Raw genomic sequence first — 20,037 nt, 5'->3', positions numbered from 1 at the left:
GAAAGATGGAAGGGTTAGGAAAATTGTTTGATGCACACCTTTGGGAACAACTTTGACACCCCCCCCCGTCCCGACGCACCTTTTTGGGAATATTTCTCCCCCACCCAAAAAAAACCAAACACTTTTTGGGAACGTGTAGCACCATCTGGAAGGGGGAGGGGGGGGGTTTATTAGACAGTGATTTGTTATACAAAGAAAAAAATACATGAAAATGTAATAGATATATTGAAAGAAAAGCTCAGGTAACAGCATAACTGCAGATCATTTTCACGAGCAAATCCATTTTAAAAAAATGTGTTTTCTGAAAGTGTCCCAATATGACGTCATATTTTTTTGCAATGCTTTAAGTTTAAAAAAAAAATGGTATTAAATGTGTAAATATTTCCAACAGCGAAGGGATAAACAAGCTGGAGGTTGCTTTCTATTTTGACTGAATTCATGTTTTCATGTCACCGCCAAATTAGATTTTTTTCTAAATCTTGCAATCCCTGCACAAATATATAAAAAAATAAATCCCCCACGTATTGATGACGCGGGGGCCAATCGTCTTGCAACGTGGATTGTTATTTGGTGAGTGGATGTTATTGAGGGGAGGCGGGGGGGCTTGCTGAGGTCCGGCCAATCGGCGAGCGGCTGGCGCCCTCACGTGACCGCCCCCTCCCGAGCCCCCCACCCCATTCATCAGGGCTGGACCGTGTTGTCTTTGCAATTCATTTATCTGCAGGAATGATTGCGACTATCAGTCTGCAGCTCACCGCCTGAGCGACGAGGTGAAAGTCGCGCCACGGGGAGATAAAGCGTCCAAAAAAGCAAAACAAGAGCGACAATCTCGCGTGGTTTTATTTTTATTTTTTTCTTCTTTTGGGAGGGTGGGCGCGTGGGCGCAAGATGCGCGCGTTCGGGGCGCCTTAGAAAGTAAACAAGACTCGGGTGGGTTTCGGGGGGAGTTTAACAGCGACAGAGAAAGTGGGAAAAGAAGGAGCGGGGTGGGGGGGCGGGAGGAAGAATATCTGTGCGTGATTTTTTCACCCGTGTCCTCAGTCGTGTCGGCGCGCGTCGAGACCGAGCGAGCGAAGATGCTCCTGGACGCCGGACCCCAGTACCCCGCCATAGGAGTCACGACTTTCGGCTCCACGCGGCACCACTCCACAGGCGAGGTGACGGAGCGGGAGGTGGCGCTGGGCATCAACCCGTTCGCGGACGGCATGGGCGCCTTCAAGATCAACCACGGCTCCCACGAGCAGACGGCGTTCTCGTCGCAGGCGCCCGGCTACGCGGCGGCGGCCGCCCTGGGCCACCACCACCATCACCACCACCACCACCCGGGCCACGTCGGCTCCTACTCCACGGCGGCCTTCAACTCCACGCGGGACTTTCTGTTCCGGAACCGCGGGTTCGGGGAGGCGGCGAGCGCGCAGCACAGCCTCTTCGCCTCGGCGGCGGCGGCGGGCAGCTTCGCCGCGGGCCCCCACGGACACTCGGAGGCGGCGGGCCACCTGCTCTTCCCCGGGCTGCACGAGCAGGCGGCGGGCCACGCGTCCTCCAACGTGGTCAACGGCCAGATGCGCCTGGGCTTCACCGGCGACGTGTACGGCCGCGCGGCCGAGCAGTACGGCCACGTCACGAGCCCGCGCTCCGACTACGCGTCCACGCAGCTGCACGGCTACGGCCCCATGAACATGAACATGGCCGCGGCGCACCACGGCGCCGGGGCCTTCTTCCGCTACATGCGGCAGCCCATCAAGCAGGAGCTCATCTGCAAGTGGATCGAACCGGAGCAGCTGGCCAGCCCCAAGAAGTCCTGCAACAAGACCTTCAGCACCATGCACGAGCTGGTCACCCACCTGACCGTGGAGCACGTGGGGGGCCCCGAGCAGACCAACCACATCTGCTTCTGGGAGGAGTGCTCCCGGGAGGGCAAGCCCTTCAAGGCCAAGTACAAGCTGGTCAATCACATCCGCGTGCACACGGGGGAGAAGCCCTTCCCGTGCCCCTTCCCCGGCTGCGGCAAAGTCTTCGCCCGCTCGGAAAACCTCAAAATCCACAAAAGGACGCACACGGGTAAGATTGCACCAGCGGAAGAAACAACAACAACAACAAAAAAAAAAACAAACAACAACAAAAAAAAAAAAAAACAGACAGACACCCCATCCCTTCTTCTCCCCCCTGCCAAATATCAGCCTGCGAGATATGAATACCAAAAAACGCGTGAATTAAAATTTCAGGAAAAAGCTCACTACTTGCATGCAAAACATCCACCGGAAAACGCACCCACGACGTCACGCGTCATGTTTACATTTACAAAAAAAAAATCATTTTCTAAATGAACGTCATTTTAGGTGAGAAGCCGTTCAAGTGCGAGTTCGACGGCTGCGACCGGCGCTTCGCCAACAGCAGCGACCGCAAGAAACACATGCACGTGCACACGTCCGACAAGCCTTACTTGTGCAAAATGTGCGACAAGTCCTACACGCACCCGAGCTCGCTGCGCAAACACATGAAGGTAAGGAGGCCCACCCGTGTGGAAGGCGGAACTTTATCAGAAAAAAAATGTCCGCACTTTTGTTTTTTGCTTGCTAGAAATAAATATATATTTTTGTGTTTTTTTGGGGGGTGCGTTCCTAGGTCCACGAATCGAGTAACCCCGGCTCGCAGCCTTCCCCCGCGGCCAGCTCCGGGTACGAGTCGTCCACGCCCCCCACCATCGTGTCCCCGTCCACGGAGAACCCGAGCGGCGGCAGCTCCATATCGCCGACGGCCCCCGGGGGGGTGCAGCACCACGCCACCGCCGCCGCCACCTCCGCGGCCACCGGCAGCCACAGCAGCGCGCTCACGTCCAATTTCAATGAATGGTACGTGTAAAAAAAAAAAAAACAACAAAAATATGTTTTGATTAGTATTTTTTTTTTTTGAGGGAGGGTGGAAGGGGGTTGTTGAAAACGAAATTTGGAAAAAGTGATTTTTTTTTTATTTGGACTGCAAAGACTTTTTGGAGCGTGGACTGAAAGAATGCATGGACCATAAGAGAGAGAGAGAAAGACAAAAAAAGAAGGAGCCAAACTTTTTCTTTATTTTTACCGAAGGACTGCTCCAAACGTTGTAAAAAGAGGGGAAAATGCGGGGGGGGGGTGCAGGGGGGTGATTTTTTTGTACATATCACAACCAAAATGGAAAGGAAACAAAAAAAATGTAATATTGTATTTTGTAAATACCATAAGCGAGGGAGAGGTGGGGTGGGGGAGGTTGGGTGGGGGGGGGTTGTGAAGAAAATAATGTGCTCCCTTCATATATGGACAATAGACGCCACTGAAAAGAATGTTCTAGTCGTGTACCAAATGTGAATGATCCCCAGTATTACAACGTCGAGCTTAAGCGACTTCCTATAGTATTAAATGTGTTTTGTTTGTGTTTTTTTCTTATTTTAATTTTTATTTTTTTGGGTTCTGTTTTACCATCATGTATAGCCCGCGGTGCAGCATTCTCGTCCAAAAGGTCCAGTTGAAGTAGCACACTTTTAATCCTTGTTGTTATTTAAATGTCATGTCGAGGAAATCGTCTTTAATAGTGAAAGGAAAAAAAAAAGCCTGAACAATTCCGTGTCAACCTGTTTATTATGTATACGTGATCAATATAAACAAAAAAAGTTACCTGTGTTGTCTGAAAGGAAGTATTATTATTATTATTATTATTATTATGACTACATGTATAACTAGCTCAATTTTCCATATTTATCCGCATGTTTTTAGAAGTGGTCGGTATTTATGGAGAAATGCGCTCGTATGTCAAATTTAGTTTCAATTTAACAACAACAACAACAAAAATTGTTTGGATACATTTTCGTACTATATTCAACGATTAAAAAAATGCAAATGCTAAAAGGAAAAAATGCGTTGGGATTGATTTAAAGGCAGCAGTGCAGACACTAACTTTGAAAGGTGCAAAACATTTTTTTTTGCTTATTGACATATTATTTGCAACAAAATTAAAAACAAGTATGAATTATAAAAGGTGACGGTGCAAACGCTTGACTGATAAACGTGCGAGATCGAGCAATTGACAGCAGCCAGTTTGCACCTTTAGTGACAGTCACGAACCACAACACACACACACACACACACACACTTCTACCCGATCGACCCCCCCCCCAACACACACACACACACACACAACACACACACACACACACACACACAGACAGACTGCTTTCTGTTTATCCAAATTAACATCCAACACTTTTGCCCCGCAGTAATGTGCAAATTAAATCGATTAATCACGCCGGTCGTTCCTCTTGTGTGTATATATATATAAAAAAATAATAAAACAACATAAGTTGTTGGCCTTACTTAATTGTTGGGGAATCTCATTTTGCAATCTAATTTATTTCCGTTTGTGGGATTGCGAGGATTTATAGAGGACGAAGCGGAGGGGGAAAAAAGGGGGGGGGGTGCATGAAAAGTAGAATTCCCCCCTCCCTTCGCACACACACACACACACACACACCACACACACACACACCACACACACACACACACACACCCAAAGACGGACCCCCCCCCTCTTTTTTTTTGGTCATTGTTTGTCTGCAGCTTGCTTGAGCGGCCCATTAGGCAGCCACAGTTCACGTCGTGCATGTGTCAAGCCTTTGTCAGCAGTGCACGGACACCCAAGGAAAAATAAAATTTAAAAAAATTATAATAAAATGTTATTTTTATTATTATTTTTTTTTAAAGAGGCAGAAAGCCAGTGGGATTTTCTTAGGGGAGCAAATGGTAAAAAACAACACGAGAGATGCTGTGTGTGTGTGTGTGTGTGTGCGTGTGTGCTGTGGGGCTGCACGCGCCATCTCGTTGGAAATATATTGAAATGTATTCATATTTCCCTTTTCATGGACTATTACATCCGGGGGATGACGCGAAAATGACTTTTTCGACTCTATTTAACAATGCTGTCGTCAGGCAGAGTCCATTGCACTTATCCCCCCCACCCCCACCACCACCAACACCGGATATGCCTTTAGAAATATCTCACTCTATAGATATATAATATGGAATTTCGCACTTTCTTCCTATATTCTATACAGGTCGCGGTGACACCGGGGGCTGGTTTCAATATTCCGCTCAGCATATTTGGACACACGAGAAGCACAATTGAGTAGAAATAACTCTCAGTGTGGGGTCAACCGCTGCGAAAAGCCACCGCAAGAACAAACTCAGCGTGTTAAACGAGCACAATAAGGGCGCAAAATTAGTATTTTCTTTTTTTTTTTAATACTGCCATTAATTTCTTTTTACGTGCATATTTAAAAAAAATATGCACCATGATAACAAAACAGGAAACGATATAATGCTTATGAGGAACAGCTCTCAATGTGAGGCCGTGCAAACAGTGAATAATAATAAATGAGTTTTATCTTACACTATAATGCGCGTATATGAATAAATGAATATTTTCAGATAAAAACACATTGCTCACTCTCCATCGTCTGTTATGGTGACGCTTACAATGCTTTGGTTCTGTTTCTAATATTTTGATCCTAATTTAAGAAAATGCAATCACGTGGTGACATGGCTAATTAGGACAATGTTATATTTTATTGAAAACCTCTATTTAAAAATATAACTCATTTGAAAGGTATTAATTTAATAAATTGCACTATACTGGAATCTGCTTTGAATATTTCGAATTTATATTCAAACCCAAATATTGCAGGGCTAATCTGGACGAATAATGCAGTTTTATAGACAAAATGCAAAATATAGTTTTTTTAAGGATGGTTTTAATTCTAAACGGATGTGTTCCTAATATTTTGATTGGTCATGCAAACTGTAGCCACAATAGATACTTTTTCAACAGCTGTCAATAAAAACGATCACAAAGCAGATCTTATTTAAGTAGCTCTTCATTTCTGTTAAAAAAATACTAAATACTAATATTGATTAGTTAAAAAAATATATTTGTAACGCAACGTAAGTGCGCGCGTGGATGACGAGAAGTCAACTTCACGTTAAGTGGGAACCAGCTCCCATCATGCAACTCGTCACGTGCCGAGCCGGCTTTGGATGGCGCCTCACCGCGTGTTGCGCACGCGTGCGTGAGCGGGTGCGTCACTTTCAGACACCCTAATAAACCAGCACTTTAAATGCACGCGCTTCGGCGGCAAAAGTCTCATTAACCCAAAAGAAGTTCGTCGCTTTTTGGCACTTGGATTTTTTTTTTTTTTTTTTTTTTTTGGCCATGCAGTCCACCCCCCACCCTTTTGCTGTTATTATTATTATTTTTCAAATTGTGGGCAGGAAATAGAATGCAGCGCGGTGATGGAACAAAGCGCTGTCTCTTATTATTGTGTATTACTATGGTCCAGTAAATTCTGATCCGTGTTGTAATTTGGGGACGTGCTACACGTGACGTCCTATTTTTAAGACCCTAAATGCAACCCCGCGTGCGGGCGCGCGCGCGCGCTCATGCGGAAGAATGCGCAGAAAATAGAAGCGCTTTTCTGCTGTTCAAAAAAAAAATGTCATATGCATTTTTGGGTTGCAGGAGACATTTTATTAGGTACACCTGCAAAGCAATACTAAATATTTCCTGCCTTACTAAATATGTTAATTAAGGTGTTATTAATGATTGGGATCCGCAGTGCACGCCACTAAGAGGGATGTTTTTAATATTTTGACCTGGTGGCTAAGTCACAGGCGCAGTTAAATATGAGCAATATAAGTATCTTAGCGATGTCTTTAATTGAGTAATCTAACATGAAAACACGAGAGGAGATTAATAATTCATCAGCAAATGAACGGCTGCGGTCTGCGGTGCATCACCGAGCGCCGTCTGCAGTGCAATCATTTGAGGTAGGTCACCAAAATATGATTTGCATAATTTAGGACGCGACCGCCGAGTCTGGTTTTCCAACAAGTTTCATTCTTGTGGCTTGCAGCGCATTGAGCGGTGAACTTTGACATTATGCACACGTGGGATTAATGTAACACATGACCACTGTAATTCTTTTTATATTTTGAATTGTCTGATCCGACATGATAATCATCATAATTCAGCGGCGCGTTCGCTGTCCGCTGTGCACCGCAATGAGAGGTTTGTAATATTTGGAGGTCGCGACGGGGTCACCAAAATATTACGGCCTACTTTCATAACTTTGAAGTAGAAAATCTATAAGATACAGTAAAATGATTACATTACAGCAAATGAGATTGACACAAATGTTTGAGATGAAAGTTCAAAACACAACTACATCACATTTATGTTTGCCTCATCTGACATCACACATATTTGTTGTTTTTTTTTTTTTTTTAAAAAAAGGGTTTCCCTCACAATGCGGAATAAGATAAGAAAAAAATATTATTGTACAAGTGTACCTAATATTGTGGCCAGTGTAAAAATGACTTTAAATACAATTGATGATGTAAACAGTACTCGTCGAAAGATTACTCAATACTCATTAATGAGTATTTAGACCCCCCCCCACCCTCCATTTTTTTTAAAACCCTTGCATAAGTACATTATGTACTTTAAAGTCATTATGGCGTTGCAAAACATCAAATATGGTGGTGGTCTATGTTGAAAAAATACAATCTTTTCATTTGCTGACATAAAAAAAGAAGGTAGAAAAAGCCCCCCCCCCCTCACTCAAATTATTTAAGCGCACCACTGATTGGGCCATTCATCTCCGGGTTGTGTGTTCGTTATAGTGACACATGGAGCGTGGAGTGTGCGACCCCCGTAACATCACTTGTGCCGTCTGACACGCTATTAGGACGGCGCGAGAGATTTGTGGAGACCCCGAGTGATGCCGCGCACCCCTCAAGTCCCTGCCCCCCTCCCTCTCCTTCACCCTGAGTATTTATTTTGTTATATATATATATTTTTTTTTTTTTTTCTCGCCCATGTGATGCTAAATGAGGCCGGTCCAATTAGCTCCGCAGCAGCACACTGGGGTGTAAAGGGCCCGGAAGCCCGGGCGGGGGGTCCTGGGACGTGGGGAAGGAAATGCCTGGCTCAAGGGCCTTCAAATTAAGTACATGTTAAACGACTCTGCCTTTTCGCAAGTTTGTTTTTTTTCGTCTTCAAATATTTTGTGACCGAAATCTTTCCCAGGGCAGCCTTGTAACCCTCACGGCAATAATAATTATAATAATAAAAATAAATAAACGCACCCCTAGCCACAGGAGCGCTTGTTTGTTTTCAGATTTCAACCTATTCAATAGAAAAGAATTTTTCAAAATTCAACTGATTTGAATTCAGTGTTTATCGATAATTGTTAGCTGACATGCACTGCTAACATGCTAACGACAGCAATTGTAAATATTTATGATTTTCCGCATTGTTTTGCTTGTAACAAGAAGCGTCCATTCGTCGACATGTTGGAATAGGATCAGGAACTCTGAGAATAATGATATTGATTCATAAAAACTTGTATGTAAAGAGACTGTTCAAAGGAACATTATGTGTTATCTTCGCACTTCAAATGTAACTCGATAAAATTACACACAAAACATATTGCATATATTTGTCAAACAGAAATTTTTGACCCGAGGTATGTGCGTCCAAACTGCGCCAAAATCGCCGTTGCTCACCTGTAAATTAACTCTACATTGGGAAAAATGTCCAAGCGATGTCGAATTATTGGATTTATGTGATACGTCACAATCATATCAAGGGTTGGAATTGGACAAAAACTAAGTTAGGGAGGTTTAGGATGTACGTTTTACCGGTGTGCCGGTCCTCATATGCACTTTTTAAACCAACACTTATTGAGAAATAATTTTACTGATGTGCCAAGCGATGGCTCATGCACAACAGTTTGAGAAACACGGCTTTAAAAAGGAGATATTGTGCATTGTTCTTACTCTGCAATTTAAAAGTTTCCAGATGTGACGTGTCTGTGGTACGCTTTCATGAAAACACCACATGGGTCAAGAAGTACAGAGATTAGTTTTATTTATTTTTTTTTAACTGCGAATTTGTTGCCACGGCGAAACGGGTTCGTTTGAGGGAGGCGGCCCTGTCTCACGCTAGCGAGCCGCGGGTTCCGTTAGCTTGACAACCGGTCGGCTGGAAGGTAGGTCGGACGACAGAAGGGATGTAAACAAGTTAGCGACCCGAGACGACGAAGGCGTTTTCTCCGACAGAAGGGATGAAAACAAGTAAGCGACTCGAGACGACGAAGGCATTTTCTCCGACGCAAACGCACAATTTCCCTGAACGGCTGCGCAAAGAAACCAAGTAAGTGTTTATGAGATGCTAACGGCAGTGTGCAGCACTTCCACTTCCTGTTCTATGGTCATCACCACAATTTGACTGGCAATTGCTGGAATCATGAATAGAAAAATAGCTAAAAGAACGAAACCAAAAAAAAAAAAAAAAAAAAAAATCACCGTTTTCCTGTCAAAGCCAAAGAAAAAGCAAATGTTTGTTACAGCTCCAGGTCCAAGAGTTGGTGTGACGGTTTGTCGATCTGGACTCCAAAACTATTCTTCGCCCAAGCGTGTCCGAGCTCACATAAAAGGGAGGTGCGCAATGTCATGTTCAGCCCGCCGACATCTGCTTTCGGACTGCAACCGCGCTTTTTGTCCGCTTCCTGCCGAGCCATTCCCGAATCTTCCCACCGTTTCGGAATATTTGTTTCTGTTTTCCTCATGCTGCCCTTTTATGAGCGGGTATCAGGTATCTCTCGTCAAAGTTACAAGCACAAACGTCTGCCGCGACCAGAGAGGGGGTGGGTCAGAGCCGTTTAAAAAAAAAAAAAAAAAAAAATCATCATAAAAAAATGAAATTCCTTCACTCTTCCCAGATGTAAACAGACTAGAAAAAAAGAGCGCTAACACACACAATGTCACAATTTTCCTCATCAAAGCACACTAAAAGAACTAAGTGTTCAATATTATAGTTTTAATTTTTTTTTCTTATTGTGCAATAAAATAGAACCAGACATTTTGTGGCCCCTTGATTAGTAATAAGTATTTTTGTTGAAGATAATACATAGTGACCAGAATATGATGTGCAATTCTACAACACTGCAGACCGCAATCATACAAATATGGTTCCATCAGGATTAATAGCGGAGAGATTTGTCAGTAGCATTTTGTTCTTCCCAGTCGTTATGATGTCATTGTTTCAAAATAGGGAGGGGTTGGGGGGCGGAGGGGGGGGGGGGGGCGCCGGAGTGGCATTTGGCAAGGAAAACGTGTTGGTCAGCTATCACCAAGCAGCGTTTTTGGCACGTACGCTCGCGCACAAACGCGGGGGCAGCTTCCACCGGGCGGAAGTGCAACGTGACCGCCGAGGGCGACGCCGGCGCGGGTGCGTGTACGAGCAAGAAAAACCGCGGCGAAAAGGTCCAAAGTCGGAGGGATTACCAATGATGTCCTTGTTTAATGTCCTGCCATTAAACACGTGTACGTGCAATTGTTGTCAACCAATTCCGATCCTTTACGATATCAGCGGGTGAACTTTTGAAATTGTATTTATTTCACGAAACATGCACGTGCAATATTTTTTCCAGATTTCTTAATTTACAATGAATACATTCCGTGAAGTAGACCAATTAGCCAGTTATAGGAGAAAAATGGCTGCATTACAATGCGTTCAATTTAAACTGTGCCATTGAAAACCAGGTGGCCTCTATCATCTTTTCCCCTATTTTTAATCAAAATACATATTTGCTTTGTGATCATTCTTGAGTTCATGCTTTCTTTTTAAAATATGTAAAACGACCTGCGGCCTCAGTGACATTTATTTGAAAAACTCGATTCAAAAATGTCTTCATTTCGATTGTTTGCTTGGCGATCAATAATCAAGTCCAACAAAGGCATGTAAATATCCCGCATGGCCAAAATGCGATAATTGTTAACCATTTACAAAATTTGCACGTGTGTTCTTAGCAAAAGATGGAGAAAAAAAAACCTAGCACAGTGCAACTTTTATTTTATTTTTTTATTTTATTTCAATGTAGACGCCGGCAGATGCCATTGATCAAACTGTGCAGCTGCGATCTTTCCAATTTGCTCCAATCAACACTTTCTAAATAAAATGCCAAACATTCCCTCGTACGTAATACGACATGTAGATCCAATTAGGCGCCGCTGCCTGTTGCTCTGATTGATCATAATTGGTCCAAAGGCGCTGGCGCTGTCCAGGTGTTTGCCGTTTATTACGCGTGCGCTGGCTTCCATTCATCAACTAATTGCGCATTTCCCCACCTGCGCGTCTCATCGGAACCGACTGCGGACGGAGGCCTCACGCCGCCGTTTAGCTCACAATTGAAATCAAATTGAATTTCTTTTTAATCACAACTCCGAGATTGTTGCTTACGTGCTTTCAAACCCGCCCGATATTCCGAGGTCGTCAGTCATACCGACAATCGGGATCGAGATACACCTGAGGGATGATTATCCGGTGGCGTGTTAAAACTGATTTTCAAATGAAGACCGGTACAAATGGGTTGGCGGGTACAAGATTATCCTGAGCGATTGTCCAGTTGTCTGAGTAATTTTTTCGGAATAGTCAGGGTCCCATGATCGTAAATTTCATCATCCGAGCCAAGGACTCTGGGATTGTGTCGACAGGTCTGTAAGTACCCTGCTTAAAATACACCAGTGGACAGGTTTCAATCATATCTTGCTGGCCATACTCATTTAATTCAGTTCAAAGCATTCAAAATTCACATTGCAGCCATCACCATTTCTTATGGTGTTCCCCAAGGCTCTGTGCTTTGCACCCTCTAGTTCAGTCAACCTGTGCTGTCTGGACACAAATGTCATTAGGTCCAAGGGTCTTCTTTTTCCCTCCAGATTTTCAATGAGGCATAGTTCAAAATAATGTCTATTAACTAAAATATCGGGAACATTTTTAATACACCGTATGATTTTGATCAACCAGTCTTATTTTCTCAAGGCAGCTCTTTTAATCGCAGTCACAGCAATGTTCCTAATGTTGTGGCTGGAGAGGGACCATGAAACAACAGCCCCTGCAGTCTAAAAACCACAAATGTGCATTTAAATGTCGACTGAAGTCAGAATACTACAGAAAACTGTGTTTCTTGGTCGCGGAATTTCATCTGCATTGTTTAGAAATTTGTAGGGAGCGACACAGCAACAGTTTAAGGGGAAACATGTTGCTTTTAAAATAAGGACGCCTCAGAGAGAATGTGATTGAAAACAAACAAACAAAAAATGTCAAAACACTGAATCCACAAATATAAAAACACGCGTAGAGGTTCAAGGTTCAGAATTCAAATTGATCTCAACATTTCAAAGCGAGACATTCTTATCTGGTTCAAATGCAGTCAAGAGGAAGGAGGCTCAGGGCTAGTACTGTCTCTATAAACCACAGATCACACAATTTTCAAAATGGACGGCTGCGGAAGAGATAACGCGGGACGCGTCTTATCGTGTGTTGACACAAACAAGATTCCACGCGTAGTTTAATCTCTCGCATAGTGAATAATCTGAACACGGACCGCGTAAAAACGTCATCGGAGCGCCTCCTCGACGCGCCGCGTTTGAGATTGTCGCGGGCGCGACGCAGCGGCGCGCAGGAAAAGTATTGGGGTCGGCGGGGGGAAACGACACGGGATGGAGGAAGATAAGACTGGCCGCCCTTCATCTCGCTGGCCGCCGACAGACGTAAGTCAATTTTGCTCTCGGCGGGAGACTTTCCCTGGACCAACTTTTGGCTAAATCCAATCAGCTGCCGGCGGGATCGCGGAGTAGCGTGTCACAGTGACACATTTGGTCCCAGACAAATAACTCCTTGCGTGGGCTACACTTCCTCCCGGAGCATTAATTATCAATAAAACTGATGTGTCGCATGTATGTTTTATGGGTTCCGATGAATTTAACATCATACACCCAACGTAGAGGAACTCTGCAAGTTATGTTCGTTACATTCCTGTATTGCCGAGGTACCCGTTAGGCCGACTTTCAAAACAAAATCGCCATCGCATTTCCACAAGTTCATTTACTACGGAGTACATTTTTTATTATGACTCTTCATCGACTGTAAAGTACCGTAATTCCCGGCCGACAGAGCGCACCTGGTTACAAGCCTCATCGAGTACATTTGTAAAGGAAATACCTTTTAGTACATACGTACGCCGCGGTTGCGTAAAAGCCGCAAGTGCCCACATTGAAACACGAGATATTTACAAAGCGACGGTACACAGAAAGAGTTTAACAATAGTGCGGCGCTAACGCTAGCGCCACACTAATGATAGTGGTAATGCTAGCGTCGCCCTAATGCTAACAGGGCCGGTTAAAATAAAACTTTCCGGTAAATATCACTGACAGACGCCAGTAACACAGCAGCAAAAACCCTAACGGTAAAAGTCACTTCCTCGGCACATATATTCCACCGGTCTCATTCTTAACTTTTCCGCTCGAGTGCCCCCTTGCGGCCGTTACTTACTTACTTAATTACAGTATGTTAAGGGTTTTAAAGATGGCGTTTGAAATAAGTATTTTTCAAGTCAACGAGAAGAGTCCCGCTGCTCTCCCTTCCGTGGCAAGATGGGTCAGCAAAGGCTCGCGAAGCCGCCTCGCCCCGTTTTCTTCCTGCAGAACCGATCCCCCCGCTAGAACAGAAAAGGAGCACAGGAACTGGCGTCGACTGATGTGTACCGGGGAGGATTGAAGTTTCCCCATTTCAGGAAACAAAAGCCAAAAGAAAGGGCAAAAGACGGAGTAAATCATGTAATGGCGGCCGAAGAGAGGTCCGCAGAATCCTGCTATGTATTTCCCAGATTGTTCTGACTTTGTAGTACACAGCAGAACTGTACAACTTCAAGGCGCTGCTGTACCATTGACTTTGCATCACATTGGAATTTCAACTTCAGGTTGAAAAATTAAACTGCATTCCCTTAAGCCCCCCCCCCCTCCGATACGTATGATGGGAGACAATGATAGTTCAACATGACTCTTGCTGGAGTGCTTTGGCGTGGCGGCCTAGCGTGAAATCTCTCCGTCTGCCAGGTGCGAGTTCCCAAATCATTCATCCCCCCCGAAACGCCCGTCAACCGACCTGACAGGCAAGACGGGCCCCCGTTGCATTGATTTTTATTTTTTTTTTTGGTTCCTTCCTCTCTCTTTGATTGGCTTCATTCCATCATTCCTCATTAGCGTGGGCGATTATCTTCTGGAATATTCAGGGGAACGCTTCCAGGGCTGCAGTCCACGGACGGGCTTCCCTTGGCTGTCAGGTCTCTGGAAGCGCTTCAACTTTTGTCCGGATCTTGAGTCACATGGTACTTGTTTCAAGGTCATCTGGTCCAAATTGGCCAAGAAAAGGGATGTAAAAAAAAAGAAAGGGGAGGGGTGGAGGAGGAAGGATCCACCTTATCGTTACGCTTTGGATGCAACTTTCCCTCACAACGGCTGGCGACCATTTTGGGCCCGTACAAGTGTAAAGTTTGGGGTTAGTCGACATCTGGTTTGTTTTTAGCGACAACGCTGGTCCGCCACATGGATGCTTCATGAAGTGGAATGGCCCAGAACAGTGGCGGGGCGAAAGTGGACAAATTCTGGTCTCAAACAAAAGAAAAAGTACATAGATTGAAGAAAATAAGTATTTGAACACCCTGCTATGTTAGAAATCATGGAGGGGTCTGAAATTTTTATCGTAGGTGCATGTCCACTGTGAGAGAGATCATCTAAAAAGAAAAATACAGAAATCACAATCTATGTTTTTTTTTTGAACAATTTGTTTGATACAGCTGCAAATAAGTATTTGAACACCTGTCTATCAGCTAAAATCCTGACCCTCAAAGACCTGTTAGTCCGCCTTTAAAAGTCCACCTCCGCTCCATGTATTATCCTGAATCAGATACACGTACGTGAGGTCGTAAGCTGCATAAAGACACCTGTCCACCCCATACAATCAGTAAGACTCAAACCTGTAACATGGCCAAGACCAAAGATTTGTCCAGAGACACCAGAGACAAAATTGTACAACTCCACATGATTGGAAAGGGCTATGGAGAAATTGCCAAGCAGCTTGGCAAAAAAAACGTCCACTGTTGGAGCAATTATTAGAAAATGGAAGACGCTAAACATGACACTCAATCTCCGTGGAGCCCCGAACAAGATATCACCACGTGTGGGTGGGCCAAAATCCCTCCTGCAGTGTGTGCAAACCTGGTGAACAACTCCAGGAAACGTTTGACCTCTGTAACTGCAAACAAAGGCTACTGTACCAAATATTAACATTGGTTTTCTCAGGTGTTCAAATACTTATTTGCGGCTGTATCACACAAATAAATCATACATTGTGATTTCTGGAGTTTTCTTTTTGTATTATCTCTCTCGCAGTGGACATGCACCTACGCCGAAAATTTCAGACCCCTCTCTGATTTATAAATGTGAGAACTTGCAATACAGCAGGGTGTTCAAATACTTATTTTCTCCACTGTAAGTGTTAATTGATAAAACACTTTATCGGATAATCATTCAAAAACTACTGCAGTACAAAATTATTTTTAACCTCCCTCAAATATGTGATGAGCCATGTTTTTTTTTTTATTTTTAGGGTTAGGGTTCATATTCTGTACATGTATTTATTACACGAGGCCCCAGGACCGAGGCCCTCTTGAAATCGCCACATTAATTTGCAATAAATAACATCACATCACTTCAAAAAAAAAAAAAAAAAGGTGGAGTTGACTCGTATTTGTAAAGGTAACAAGGATGCCCCCCTCCAAAATGATACATTCAAGACTTTAATTGAATTCCTCAAATTTATGCAGCAAAGCGCGTGAACGCGGTGTGTACACGCCACGCGCGCGTTTTGCACGCGCGAGTGTGGCTGATTGTCGGAGGGGGCGACGGCGTTACTCGCTAACTTAATAATGCAGTTTAGTGGGATGGCAAGGATGAGCAATGGCGCCCGCGGGGGGTCTGGACAATGAATACGAGCAGTGATGAATCTGCTGCAAGATAACAACGGGGCTAAGCATTTTTTCGAAAGGATATTAATACACTTTGTTGTTGTTGTTTTTTTAATCCCCTCCATAAACTCCAGCTGTATGGGATGTTTACGCTCGTGTTTTTCTTTTACTGCCGCCTGTGACAAATGACTATTGTTACAATGCGAAAGATGTGAAGCATAATTGCAGCTTTTTTTTTTTTTTTTTTAAACTTAATTTTGATTTGAGTGAATACATGTTCGTCACATCTATAATTTGCATTCTGTGCAATCTGTAGTGTGATTTATCCATCCATCCATTTTATTTTGCCGCTCATCCTCAAAAGGGTCACGGGGAGTGTTGGAGGCTATCCCCAGCTGTCAACGGGGTACACCCTGAACTGGTCGGCAGCCAATCGCAGGGCACATAGAGACAAACAGCCGCACTCACAATCACACCTTGGGGCAATTTGGAGAGCCCAATTAATGTTGCATGTTTTGGGGATGTGGGAGAAAACCCACACAGGCACGGCGAGAACATGCAAACTCCACACAGGCGGGTCCGGCATCGAACCCGGGACCTCAGAACTGTGAAGCCAACGCTTTCCAGCTGCTCCACCATGGCACCGATCTGGATTTATATAACTTTAAATAAAAAAAAAAAGTGGGGGTTTGGGGGACTAGGATGCATCATGTGCACAATTTAAGGCAGGGGGTCACCAACGTGGCGCCCGTGGGCAAATGGTAGCCCCCGAGGACCATATAAGGTGCCCGCGAGGTATATTCTAAAAATAACATAGGCCAGAAATTGTTACTATTATTTGTGCTTGAAATTCTGAATCTGACTTGCTTACGTGAATTAAAAATGTTAAAATACCTGTAATTTCATTTACGACAATAAATTAAAACAAAAATATTTGATGTACGTGTAACGAACTGAGTCTGAAATTTGCCGCAAACAGGTCACGTAGACCTTCATGCGATCGGTGCTCACGAAGTAGCCCTCAGCCTCAAAAAGGTTGCTGAGCCCTGAGCTGAGGTCTTGATGACTCTACTGCAAAATCTGGACTAATCCTACCGGTGTCCGAGCTGGCAGGTGTGCCCCCAAAACCTGCTGGAACGGACCGCAGTTGTCTCAAAGTTCTCTCTTGCATTGTGATTAATGAAAGATTCATCTGGCAGATTTTCTTGGGAAAACGCCATCTCTCTGCCAAATTTCAAGGGAGATGTTTTGATTCACCTGACTAACAAATCTAGCAACCTTCTGTCAAAACACAACACGTAGGTAATAAAACAATTTATGGCAGAAGGTACACGATTAACATGTATAGTCACCTCACCTGCTGCTATTCATAAAACAACAAGTCACTGGATAAGTCAAATTGAAACAATTCCAAGATATAATGTACTGTACACTTTTTTTTCCACGACTTTTTGTCTGGTGTTGTACCAGTAGCTTTCCCAAAGGTAAAATGAGTTCTTTTTTTTCACTTAAGGTTGGGAAACACTGGCCCAGGAAACTTGCTTCTCACGTTTTTTGAATTCCATAGTAGAGGTTTGAAACCACGGAATTCACCCAAAATGTTTGGCTGAAATCAAAATGACAAAATGTTTGATGTCATGAATGCGTCATTGAGAATTTTGGATGTATAGCGTTTTATTAGACATAGACAATTTTGTGACAGTTGTTGAAAATTGCGGTTGGAGGCGCTACTGAGTGAATTTTAGTGCATCAGGTAGAAGACCTTGAAAATACACAATTCTGACCTACATGCAAAATTTAGATTTTTGCTACATTGAAGAGGATTTATTCATCAGAAGAAGAACAAAGAGTGATTGGAAGAACTGTTTTCCATCAAGGCGTCAAGCTCGACCCGCGTTCACGAGCATATGCTACGTTGCCGCGTGGGCCGCTTGGCGGTATTTCGGATTGAAAGTGCGGCGGCAACACGTTCCCGAAAATGACATCTGGGGTGTTTTTAATTCATGGGACTGCAGCTTTAAGCGTCACCCTCGCCCAGCAAAACTCTGGTCTGGTCTCTCTCCGTGGTGGATTTTCACATATTGCAGGTGGATCTTGAACAGGGCTTCGGTGTATTATCATAAAAAAAAAACAAGTCCAGTTGCTAAGCTACATGTTGCACAGCTTCTCAGGTAGCTAGCAACAGTTCCTGCGCAGATCCGAAGGCTCCCCCCTTGGTAAAAGTCCCCGCCAGAGACTGGGTTTGATTTGTTGATCCGAGCGCGCCGAAGGCGTAACTGGGAGCAAGACAATAACGCCATCACTAATCAGAGACCTCAAGGTTGCCATGAGGTTAATTGTAATGCAGGTGGCGGTCGGGGTGGGGGCGAATAAGAAACGCGGACTCCTTCACTGCCTCGGTGGCCATTGTGCTCCGCCGTGAAGCCCCCCCCGAGGCAAGGATTTGGCTTTCTCCCCCTGCGTCCCTCTTTACCTTTTAATTTCTTATTATCTGCTGATTCCCCAATTGAGCCTCGGTGGGGCAAAGAAAACCCACTCGCCACGTGTCGAAAGGAAATGTTAATATCGGGCCGGTCCTGGCTATTGTGACGCGCGGCCATTGTGGGCGCTCGGCTGGTGACTCAATGGCGCGGTCCGCATTCACTGGAAGCAGCCCTTGTTGTTTTGCTTAAAACGACAGAAACGGCGGATCCCGCTCGCCTTTGTGCCGCCCCCGACGACCGTCTCCTGATCCGAGGCTCGTCACCAATACACAATGGGACGCCGTCTTTACAAAACCATTTGTTTTAAGACTTTTGTCGCGGGTCGTGGCCCTTTTTTTTTTTTTTTTCCAGGGCCGCCGGACCGGGATGTTTTTACAAGCCGAGATCTCGTAGTGAAGTAGAAAATCGCCTTGTAAGAAAGCACACATCGTAGTCACGAGTTAGCTGTAGAACCGGCAAAAATTGGGCGTAAACATTTATGTTTCACTATTAAATAAACGTCGTGCGTGCGCACCCTGATAACTGGGATTAGATTCTGTTCAGATTGAACACATCATTCAATCTGGTATGAAATTGGAGTCAGCACATACCTGCCACCACTTGAAGTTCATCTGAAAAACCGCAACTCACTGTCAGATCTACTCGTAGGCGTTTCCTGACGTTTATTTAGAGCAGGGGTGCTAAATGTGTTGCTTATGACCTGACTCGTTGTTCCGATCTTTTTAAAATAAGGCGGAAATATTATCTTCAATAAAATCCCTGCAGCTGTAATGGAGTACAGCCCCACCCTTGTTGATCGCGAGAGGCTGAATGCTCGAGAAGTAGATCTTGGGGTAAAAAAAAAAAAAAAAAAAGTCTGGCCACCCCTGATTTAGAGCATAAGCCCAAGGTTTTAACACTGAACGCCCTTTTAAACACGTCACAATTTTGGAGACGAGCAGAAGTACGTTTGCACCAAATATCCATCCATTCATTCATCCATCCATCCATCCATCCATCCATTTTCTACCACTTTTCCGGGTTGGGTTCAGCAGGGATACCCAGACTTCCCTTCCCCCGTCCACTTCTTCCAGCTCTTCCGGAGGGATCCCGAGGCGTTCCCCAAGCCACCCGAGAGACGGAGTCTCTCCAGCGTGTCCTGGGTCGTCCTCGGGGGTCTCTTTCCGGTGGGACGTGCCCGGAAAACACCTGACATGCACCAAACATACGTGGCCAAAACCTTGGTTTCATCGACCCAAAAACAGATTTGTTCCCGTGTTTGAGTGAGCGGGACATCATTCCATTCCACCTGTCTTGAGGCTTTTGGTGCATTTACACGGTGAACCCATCATTGATTGATGAATTTGGATCTGGATCGCTGAGCCTCTTATCCTCACAAGGGTCACGGGGAGTTCTGGATGTACTCCCTTTGATAAAAATGTCTATTTCCCAATTACTTTATCGCCCCCCCCCCCCCCCCCAATCAGCACCACGGAAGGTTCTCAGCGCTCAGCGTTGCTTCACCTCTGACTTTGAAAGACAAACGGGTCGAAAAAAAAAAAAGCGAGCGAGCCGGCGCGGAAGCCAAACATCTCGGCGTCTGCCAACCTGCAAACGGGCCCTCGTGTTTGTTCCGCTGAGGTGCTGGACGGAGGCCAGCGCGCGAGTCCTCCTCCGGGGGCG

At 44.8% G+C, this 20,037-nt stretch overlaps 1 protein-coding gene across 1 annotated transcript; it reads left to right on the top strand.

Annotated features, from left to right (window-relative positions):
• Nucleotides 1-1,059: 1,059 nt before the first annotated feature.
• zic1 (zic family member 1 (odd-paired homolog, Drosophila)) lies at nt 1,060-2,862 on the top strand. The gene is made up of 3 exons (XM_061805303.1): nt 1,060-2,061; nt 2,340-2,503; nt 2,626-2,862. Exons 1-3 carry the CDS (start codon nt 1,077-1,079, stop codon nt 2,860-2,862), a joined length of 1,386 nt encoding a protein of 461 aa, XP_061661287.1. The 5' UTR covers nt 1,060-1,076.
• Nucleotides 2,863-20,037: the final 17,175 nt, after the last annotated feature.

Source organism: Syngnathoides biaculeatus, chromosome 19 (genome assembly GCF_019802595.1).
Source record: "Syngnathoides biaculeatus isolate LvHL_M chromosome 19, ASM1980259v1, whole genome shotgun sequence".
NCBI lineage: Eukaryota > Metazoa > Chordata > Actinopteri > Syngnathiformes > Syngnathidae > Syngnathoides > Syngnathoides biaculeatus.
Note: the sequence above shows the minus strand (reverse complement) of the source record. Positions and strands in the feature narration are given on the sequence as shown.

Coding starts and splice junctions, on each gene's coding strand:
- zic1 (XM_061805303.1), top strand. CDS start 1,077: ATGCTCCTGGACGCCGGACCCCAGTACCCCGCCATAGGAGTCACGACT. Junction 2,062..2,339: donor CCACAAAAGGACGCACACGG/GTAAGATTGCAC, acceptor ACGTCATTTTAG/GTGAGAAGCCGTTCAAGTGC. Junction 2,504..2,625: donor CGCTGCGCAAACACATGAAG/GTAAGGAGGCCC, acceptor GTGCGTTCCTAG/GTCCACGAATCGAGTAACCC.